Source organism: Chelonia mydas, chromosome 5 (genome assembly GCF_015237465.2).
Source record: "Chelonia mydas isolate rCheMyd1 chromosome 5, rCheMyd1.pri.v2, whole genome shotgun sequence".
Classification (NCBI taxonomy): domain Eukaryota; kingdom Metazoa; phylum Chordata; order Testudines; family Cheloniidae; genus Chelonia; species Chelonia mydas.
This window is the reverse complement of record NC_051245.2, coordinates 49,988,358-49,998,642: the sequence shown is the minus strand read 5'-3', so window position 1 is coordinate 49,998,642 and position 10,285 is coordinate 49,988,358. Positions and strand designations below refer to the sequence as shown.

At 45.8% G+C, this 10,285-nt stretch overlaps 1 protein-coding gene across 1 annotated transcript in view; it reads right to left on the bottom strand.

Annotated features, from left to right (window-relative positions):
* Window positions 1–815: 815 nt before the first annotated feature.
* Window positions 816–10,285, bottom strand: part of FAM151B (family with sequence similarity 151 member B) — an 86,292-nt gene continuing 76,822 nt past the window's right edge. Inside the window, exon 7 of the mRNA XM_027821699.3 lies at window positions 816–2,668. Coding sequence (XP_027677500.2) covers window positions 2,664–2,668 — 5 coding nt within the window. The 3' untranslated portion in view covers window positions 816–2,663. The remainder of the gene's footprint in view (window positions 2,669–10,285) is intronic.

The following is a 10,285-nucleotide window of genomic DNA, read 5'->3' as shown; positions in this document are numbered from 1 at the left end:
ACTTGCAAAGCAGAGAGGGAGCTTCCCATACTTACCACAACAAAAAATACTCACCGGGTTCCACGAAGCGGATGAGTGACGCGTCTGAAAGCCTTGCCGGGCGAGGTGAGTGCTGAGGGCCCCACGTTTGGGCGCCAGTTGTGGCGGTTCAATGACAAGACGGAACACAGCTTTTAGCAAGCAAGCGAGCTGGTCTGCTGACGGGCTGCCTGCCTGTCAGCCTTCCATCTTCCCTTTTATTATATCTCTCCCCCCTGCGTATTACATACTTCCACCGCAAACAGACACAACAAAGGAATATATGACTTTGATTAATATTCTTATTTACCAGCCTCTATCTACTACAATCCTAGTTCTCAGGCCTTGAGCCCAGGCCAAGGAAGCTTCCCACGGTTACTGTCCTTTAATTGACTTCCCATGGTTCATGTCTGGTCCTTGTCCTTGGATAGAACAATGTGTGCACTGCTCCTACACAACAGTCAGGGTGTGCCCTGACTGTTTCCAGGTGGATGAACTAAACATGAACCCTTCAGAGCGCCATGAAGGTGCCACTCCAGGGGCCTCCCTGGCCGACCCAACGGGAGCTGCTAAGGGAAAAAGTTTCCGACAACCGTGCATGCGGCACGCGCACACCTAATTGGAATCAACATGAACAATCACTTGAAGAAGAAGAGATATTGCTGTGGGAGGGTGAGCATTCTTTTAAACACAGGTTACTGGTTTTAGTAAAATATACACACTATACATTTTGGTAAGCCTGACTTTTCAAATCATGCTGCAAGCTTAAAAAGATGAAAGAGAAAACAGTATGTTTCTTTGGCAACAACGAAACAAGGTTAGCTGGTTTTAATTTTCTCTACAAAATTTCACAACACAATAGAATACAAAATATAGATTAGACAAAGTAGTACTAATCTTACAAGAAACAATCATCATCTGAAAATGCATATTCCGCTTCTGTTTATGAAAAATTATTTTAAAAAAATCAGTGTACTTAGGATAGTAAATTATTGTACAAAAAGGAGGGTTATGCTGGATTGTCTTTTTAAAAAGTGGTTCATGATGTGTGTAGTGTTTTAAAAAAATAGTATGAAAATGTCCTTTTCTCTTTTTCTTGGTATGAGAGAATTTTCCATGTTCATTTTTATTTCATCCACAAGAATCTAGTATTTACTGAGGAGTAGTATCACAATCTGATGCAGTGACTCAGGATACATCCAGACCCCACTATTGGGCCCAAAGCCCCCCAGGTTCTTAGGCAGCAGCCTTAGCTGCTGCATCACCGTGATACACTTAACCAGTACCCCTGAGCAACAGCCTTACTGTTAAAGGCCTACAGGCCCACAGCAGCCACACCCCAGGCCTCTGATTGGATGGACAGGCAGCACATTCACTGGGTATCTGGACTATATAAAGGCCAACAAGAAGAGGAAGCTGTCTGAGCCACAGATGAGTGTCTGCTGGTTGCTCCCCAGACTGCCCCACCTGACCCTGCCTTGCTGCCTTGTCCGACCTTGCCTCCCCAACCCACTGGTCTGGCCCCTAGGATTGGATCTTCTGGCTACTTACCCCTAGAAGAACTCTGACCATTGTCCCAGGCTGCTTTTGATATGGACTGACCTGCCGGCTACCCAACCACCCATGCACACGACTGCTGCTCTGGACTATCCCCAGCCCACCTCAGCCACTGGGCATTACAGGATATTAGACTACCGTTCAGGGAGTCAATGGGTTTTCACCAGGTTCTGCCCATGCATGTTCCTCAGCTTTTTCTTCTGCACAACAGGGCATATTTATCTGACAGTGCAAAGGAGCACCTTGGCCTTTTGCGTGGAGCTTGCACTGCACAGCAGCCCTGTGCTGGGCTTGGCTGGGAGGACAGGGCAAGACTGTCTGGAAACTTGTGAAAGCTTTTTAATTGGCTTGTAGGGAATGGCGTCATTCTTTCTCTCTCTTTCAACCATCTCACTGCTGCCACTGTATCACTTGGTATCATAAAATAGAGGTAACAGGATAGGATAAAAGCCTAGGACAATAATAGGACAAGAAAAATAATGGAATAGTTTCACCTTAGCACAGTTTGGGTTGAGAACTACAATGATTGTACTAGTAGAATCTGTACCCTAAAGCAACATAATATATCCACCCTAGAAAGATCTGTTCCAAAGACATACAGAGACAAGGATCTCAAAGTGCTTTAAACATTAAGCCTCAAAATAACCACATAATATAATAACATACAGGTATAAATAAGGCAATATACAGGATAATGTGAAGTAAAAAGCAGTGTTTTCAGTTGTTGAGCACCAAGTAATTTTGTCCCCAAAATTACTACAAAAATTACTAAAAATGGATAGTCTACAGAAGCAAGAAATAGTAAGCCAAATCTTAATAATTGTCCTCAGTGCCAATTCAGGGATGAGATTCCCACTATTTTAGTTACGTGTGGCTCTTTCCATGCCTTTTGGGACACCACAATTAAAGACAAGCAAAGTAATCACTATTACTTTGACTATTTTATTATTTCAAAAGGGAAATGAAAAAAATAAAACATGGTTATATGAGTTACAATCTCTTCTGTGTGGAGAGCTTTCAACAGAGAATACACCTTTGATAGTCGGTCCTCCTTTCGTAGGGATGACAGTTTCAGAGTAGCAGCCATGTTAGTCTGTATCCGCAAAAAGAAAAGGAGGACTTGTGACACCTTAGAGACTAACAAATTTATCTGAACATAAGCTTTTGTGAGCTACAGCTCACTTCATCGGATGCATATAGTGGAAAATACAGTGGGGAGTTTTTATATACACAGAGAACATGAAACAATGGGTGTTACCATAAACACTGTAACAAGAGTGATCAGGTAAGGTGAGCTATTACCAGCAGGAGAGTGGGGGAGAAGGGGGCGACCTTTTGTAGTGATAATCAAGGTGGGCCATTCCCAGCAGTTGACAAGAACGTGTGAGGAACAGTTGGGGAGGGGGGAATAAACATGGGGAAATAGTTTTACTTTGTGTAATGACACATCCACTCCCAGTCTTTATTCAAGCTTAAGTTAATTGTATCCAGCTTACAAATTAATTCCAATTCAGAAGTCTCTCGTTGGAGTCTGGTTTTGAAGTTTTTTTGTTGAAGAATTGCCACATTTAGGTCTGTAATCGAGTGACCAAAGAGATTGAAGTGTTCTCTGACTGGTTTTTGAATGTTATAATTCTTGGTAGGGATGCTCTTCTCCAGGTAAGAGAAGACCAAGATATATTATTTCTCAAATCAGTAGTGAGTCCTATCTCAATATATCACAAGCCTTGTCCATATGGGGAGTTTAATCAGCAGTAACAAGTTAGTTCAGTATGAAAATGCCTGCAGATACACAATGCAATTTATTAGAGTGCAATAACTCTGCATTTATTACAAACTCTGGAATCCTCTTTTGAAGTGTGTTATGTTTGATGCAAATTGAGTTTGTCCAGTGTATTTTTCATGTGCACACAATGCTACCGCACATTAGTTTGGCAGTCCTCCAGCTCCTATACCATACTGCTTTGTGGATGTCTGTTATTGACTTTGTTTACCTGCATGCCCTCCACTGTTCTGAGGTCAAGTTGACCAGATGTTCCCTACCCTGTTTAAAAACTGGCAGGGGAAACATAATTTGTCCATTTGCTCCTATCACATTGCTGCAATATCACTCCAGAAGTCTTACGACACGCCTCAAGCAGCTGCTTGGAGCTGTGATGCAACCCTAGATCTCATCATTATCTGGGAAGAAGCGTCAGTGCAGCAAGCGCATACAGCCAGCCACCAGAATAAAGATCTTTTTGTGGACGCTGCTAAGCAAATGAACGCGAGGAGCCACAATCAGGATGCTAACCAGGGATGGATACAGAGCAAACAGCTCATAGACTCAGACTTTAAGGCCACAAGGGATGATCATGATCATCTGATCTAACCTCCTGCATACACCCATAACCTTTGGCTGAGTTAGCTTCCTGATACCATGATTTAATGACTTCAAGTTGCAGAGAATCCACCATTTAATCTAGTGACCCATGCTGCAGAGGAAAGTGAAAAAAATCCAGAGTGTCAGGAGGATTTTACTTTTTTCCTATCAACTTTTTATTACATTTTATATATATATTAGTGACAAAGTCCAGTTAACATTGATTAGGTTTAACGTTACAGTTAGCTTGTCACAATTCTATTTGATAGGGAAAAAATGAACTCTGCAATGAAGCAATGAACTCTGCCCAAAACACGCAAAGAGAATTCCCAGACCATATGGATTAAATTAGCACCTGCAGAATCACAGTGCTAACATTTGCCTGACTTAGTAGCACCTATTTCTTAATAGTCGGAGAGGGTTCCAATGCATCCTTCATATCATTTTTTGCTGGATTAATCTTAAAACGGAACTCCCAGGAATAGTTCGGAGCACTGGCTGAAATTTGTTTCCATTGGTTAGTAAAAAAAAATTGGCCTGGTTCCGCGTCCTGTTTTTTTTTTTTTTTTTTTTTTTTAAGGGAATCTGTGTTTAATTCCAATTTGCTGGCCAAGTATGCATGCAGTTTTGCCATATGTCTTGGCAATCTGGGTAATATTTGGAGAAATGAAAGCAGTTCAGCTGGATCAAGGGTAGCACAGGCATTGGGCCAAACAGATGGGAGACAGAATGTTTAAGTTGAATATATTGCCACTCTTCCTTAGTCTCTAGATTGAACCTTTTTTTAATATTGTAAAAGGAGGAAAGTATCACTTTGAACAAGTTGACTGATGGTCAAAATCCCTTTCCTTATCAAAGCTGGCCAAATGGAGGGGTTGCCTGCTACACAGAGTTTCGAGTTACCCCAGCTGAAGGCCCTGGTATGTAGAAGGGCATGATTTTTAAATTTAGTAGCCATTGCATGCCAAGTATTTCTGACAGCCACAATAGTTGACAATCATTCTGTTGGGAATTGGTAGTAATCAGAGTGCAGTGCATTGGAAAGGGATGAGGAACAACCAATTCTGCTTCCAGCTGGAGACAATCAGGGGCTCTACAGAATGTGGGAATGAGCCACTGTGCTGCTTGGCTAAGAATTATTGCCTGATGGTAAAATTTAAGGTTGGGAAATCTAAAACCGTATGTTTTGATAGGGATCTGCCATCTTTGTAAGGGAATTCTGGGTTTGTTACAATCACCGCCTGAGAAGAAGAGAAAATTACTCACCTTGCAGTAACTGAAGTTCTTCGAGATGTGTGTCCCTGTGGGTGCTCCACTCTAGGTGATGGTGTGTCCTGGTGCCGTTGATCGGAGATCTTTGGTAGCAGTGCCTGGTCGGAATGCATGCACTCAGTTGGTATCTCCCATCTCGTTGGAATCTTCCTGAGTGCATGTGTTCCGCACCCTCCTCAGTTCCTTCTCTACCGTGGAGAAATCATACTAGTACTCCAAAGTAGAGGGGAGGAGGGCAGGGAGTGGAGCACCCACAGGGAGAGACATCTCGAAGAACTTCAGTTACTGCAAGGTGAGTAACTTTCTCTTCTTCTTCAAGTGCTGTCCTTGTGGGTGTTCCACTCTAGGTGAATGTGTAGCAGTACCCACTATGGTCGGTGGGACTTTGGAGACGCGGCAGTGAGTACTGTAGAGAGTACTGTATGGTGTCTGCTGTGGTATTTTGCGTGATAGCATAGGTTTGGCAAACGTGTTCAGAGGACCACGTAGCCACTTTACAGATGTCAGAAATGGGTATGTTATGTAGGAAGGCAATGGATGTCGACATAGCTCGAGTGGAATGAGTTCTAATGCCTTCAGGCAGTTGAATATTTTGACTACTGTAACAGGATCTGATGCAGTTAGAGATCCACTTAGACAGACGTTGCTTAGAGAGAGTCACACCTTTTGATCTTTCAGTAATGGAGACAAAGAGTCGTTGGGACTTACAAAATGGCTTAGTCCTGTCTAATAAAAGGCCATTGCTCGCCTGACATCGAGAGTATGCAGGGTTGCCTCTTGCGGAGTCTCATGAGGTTTAGGCTAGAAAGTAGGTACGTATATTGGTTGGTTAAGGTGGAAGGTGGATACCACCTTAGGGAGAAATTTAGGATGTTGTCTCTGAAAGACTTTGTCTTTGGAGAAGGTTGTGTAGGGAGGATAGGCCATCAGGGCACTTATTTCACCTACTCTCCTTGCTGATGTTATTGCAACTAAGAAAGGTACCTCCATGGACATATGAAGAAGAGACGAGGTAGCCAAGGGCTTGAATGGAGGTTTCATGAGATCGTGAAGAACGAGGTTAAGATTCCATGTAGCTGCCATTGGGTAAATTTCAGGATACAGATTTTGTAGGTCCATGAGAAATCATTTTATGGTGGGAGAGTCCGTGGATGACGGGAGGACAAGCGGAGCAGGTAAGAATAACACGACTGTCTGGGCCAAGCCGGGGCAATAAATATGACCCATGCATTATCGTCTATGATCTTCCAAAGAACCCTGTGTAGCAGAGGGATTGGTGGGAAGGCGTACAGAAGAGAGTTGTTTCACGGGATGAGGAATGCGTCTCCTAGGGATGCAGTGCCAAGTCCCGCTCTGGAGCAAAACAGGTGACATTTTCGATTCTGGGTTGTGGCAAAGAGGTCTATTGATGGGGTGCCCCAGAGGGAGAAGAGCTGTTGAAGTATTGCGGGGTGCAGTTCCCATTCGTGTCGAAAAGTGCCTGCTGAGTGCGTTGGCAGTAGTATTGTGGCAGCCAGGTAGGTATGAGGCAATGATTTCTATTTGATGTTGTGTGCACCAACTCCATAGCGGGATGGCTTCCATGCATAGGTGTCAGGGTGGATTTCTGGATGTTTATTTGGAGGCCTAGGCTGTGAAAGAGGGAGATGGCAAAATGGGTAACTTGAAGTGTCCTGCCATTGGAGTTGCCCTTGACGAGGCAATTGTCCAGGTAGGGGAAAAAGCGTGATTCTATGTCTATGGAGGTGAACCACGACCACAGCTAGAGTCTTGGAAAAGACTCTCAGTGCTGTGGAGAGTCTGAAAGGAAGAACTCAGTATTGAAAATGGTTGTGACCGATTGTGAATCATAGGTAGCGTCTGTGAGCTGGATGAATTGGTATATGAAAATAAGCATCCTCTAGGTCGAGGGCTGTGAACCAGTCTCCTTGATCCAGTGCAGGAATTATTGTGCCCAGTGTGACCATCTTGAATTTTTGTATCCTCACGAATTTGTTCAGTCAGCGTAGGTCCAGTATAGGCCTCCATCCGCCAGTCTTTTTCTGGGTCTGAAAGTAATGGGAGTAGAACACTTTCCCTCGATGTTGTGTCGGCACAGTTTCCACTGTGCCTAGTTGTAGAAGGTGAGCCACTTCTAGGCAAAGTAAGTGCTCATGAGAGGGGTCCCTGAAGAGGGACGGGGAAGGGTAGGATATGAAGGAGATAGAGTAACAGGGCTGAACTATTTCAAGAACCCAGCGGTCCTGTGTAATCCGCTGCCAGGCATGTTGGAAACTCTGGAGGCGGTCGCCAAATGAGCAAGTAGGCGGTGGATGCAAGGGGAGGTCCTGCAGACCCTCAAATGTTTCAACGTTTCAAAACTGTTGTTTATTCCCCGCTGGGTGGGAGGTGATTGCTTGAGCTTGATTTTGTCTGTGCTTAGGGGGTCTAGTGCGACTTCTAGTTATGTTGTATGATTTGGGTTGTGGCCGATAATCCTGTTGTATGCATGGTCTTTGGGAGGGTTGGTATTGTTGTCTCCTGGGAAAAGATGGGTAAATGCCCAGGGTGCGCAGTGTCGCTCTAGAATCTTTCATGGTGTGGAGGAGTTCATCGTTTTTTTGGGAGAAAAGTTTATCCTTATCAAAGGGGAGGTCCTCCACTTTGGTTTGGAGATCTTTAGGGATGCCAGATGCAGAGAGCCATGAAGATCTGTGCATAACCACAGCAGTTGCAGTAGTACTGTCTGCTGTGTCTAGAGCTGCTTGTAGGGCCACTCTGGAAATTAATTGGCCCTCAACCAGGATTGACTTGAAGTCTGCTCTCCTATCCTCTGGAATGTAAGAGGCAAATTCGAAAAGTTTATTGTAATTATCTAAGTCATAGCTGGCGAGGAGGGCAGAATAATTCGCAATTCTGAATTGTAGAGCGGAGGACGTGTAAACCTTGCAACTGAAGACGTCAAGGAATTTAAGGTCCTTGTCTTGCAGAGTGGGCCGATATTGCAGCTGTTTTGTCTGTTGTGCAACTGCATCCATGACAAGAGAGTTCGGCTGCTGATGAGAAAATAGGAAGTCAGCGTCCTTAATGGGAACATAGTATTTACGTTCAGCCTTTTGCAAGTTGGTAATAAAGATGCTGGAGTTTGCCAGAGAGTGTCAGCTGGCTCCAAGAGTGCCTCGTTGATGGGGAGCATGATTCTTTGAGGGCACAGAGGGTTGAAGGATTCTGAGGAGTCTGTGTTGTGTTTCCTGAACCTCTTCTAAGGGGATGTCTTGACTGAGTGCCACCGTCTTGAAAAGTTCTTGAAATTGTTTACAGTCGTCCACATTCTGTGGAGGTGGAGGGAAGAGGGCTCCATCTGGAGCTGATGGGAGAGTCAGGGGTCGGTGAGTCAGGATATGGTCCATAGCTCATGTTCTGAGGAGGGGGTTCAGGCACTCTAGAAGTGGATGGAGCTGGAGATCGAGGCACAGAAGGAGGTAGTGGTTTGGTAGAAGAGGTCTGAGGGTGAGCGGTAGGAGGATGTGGCCAAGGGTACCACTGAGGCCAAGGCATAGGGTAGGAGAATCCAGGTGCTGTCCACAGAGGGGTGAAGTAGGGAAACTGAGACTGGTGGTTGTGAGCTGTGACCTGAGGTGGAAAAGGTTCTGGTGGAGGAGGAGAGACAGGTGGGGAGAACTCCTGCTGCTGTACATCAGGTCTGCTATCAGTAAAGGTAGCCAGTTCAGGTGGGGAGAGCAGCTGTTCAAAAAATGAGCCGTGTGTGTCCAGGAGCGGGGAGTTAGGCTCAGGTGGTACTGAGAGGTCACCTTGAGTGAGAAACTGTTGCTCCTGCTCCCTGGGCTCCGCTGAGCCTGAACTGTGCTCTAGCGCATTGTCAATTGAAAGCCTCACTGGTGCCCCGGGGCATGTGGAGGAGCCCTGCAGGGGATCCGCTGCTGGTGCTGGGGCGGGAGGCAGGCTCCGTGCCAATGTTCTTCCTGGCACTGGGGCAGAGAGCGCAGTTGGCACTGCGGCTATTTTTAGCTCGGAGGGGGTTGGTGCCGATGTTCTTGTCGGCACCGGAGCAGAGAGCGCAGTCCGCACCGTGGCTATTTTTAGCGCTGAAGCGCTCGGTGCCGTGGAACCGTCCCCAGCACCGGAGGTTGGGTTCCTGCCTCTGCGGTCTGTGGGAGCCGCGGCTGAGGCACTGTGCCAGCCTGAGGCGCCTGCCTTCTGCGCTGTCAATACAGAGGGTAAGGATCTCATGGAAGACCCTTCACCCTTGTTAAAGTCTCTCCTCGGAGACTGTTGGGCTTCTTGCCTCTGCTACAGAGAGGGTGAAGCCATGCTCCCAATTGGCTCTGATCTGGCCGGGGAGCATGAGGGAGAGGGTTTAACTTTCCCCGTCTCCCAAGGAAGCTGCAGACATTTTTCCATTAGTAACATTTTAAGCCACAGGTCCCTGTCGGGGCAAGCCCTGGTCTCAAGGCTTGCATAGTGAAGGCATTTTGCAGGGATATGTGTTTCGCCAAGGCACTTCACACATCATGAGTGCCCATCAGACCTTGGCATGGAGTCCTGACAAGAAACACAGTTCTTGAATCCTGAAGCCCCTGGCATATTGAATTAGAAATGGCAGTGTCTCAGCGGGAGACAAGCCTGAGGCGAAAAGTTTTTTTTTTATTTTTATTTTAAACTAAGTAACTAAACTATGTAACTAGTCTAAAGGAAGGGAAACAACTGGGATGTAACTAATAATTATTTCTATGTTCTTTGTTACTGTTTCCTACAGAGACCAGGGAAGAGAAGCAGCACTGCCCTGAGCCCCATCTTCAGCCAAGGATGGTTGAGAAGGAACCGAGGAGGGTGCAGGACGCATGCACTCAGGAAGATTCCAACAAGACAGGAGAGACCAACTGAGCGCGTGCGTCCCGACCATGCACTGCTACCGAAGATCTCTGATCAACGGCGCTGGGACACACCGTCACCTAGAGTGGAGCACCCACAGGGACAGCACTCGAAGAAGAACCTAAACAGGTTGTCCATTTTGATCAAATAAAAAGGAGGAATATGGATATGAAGGGAATTCAGACTAAAGAGAATCCTGGGAAG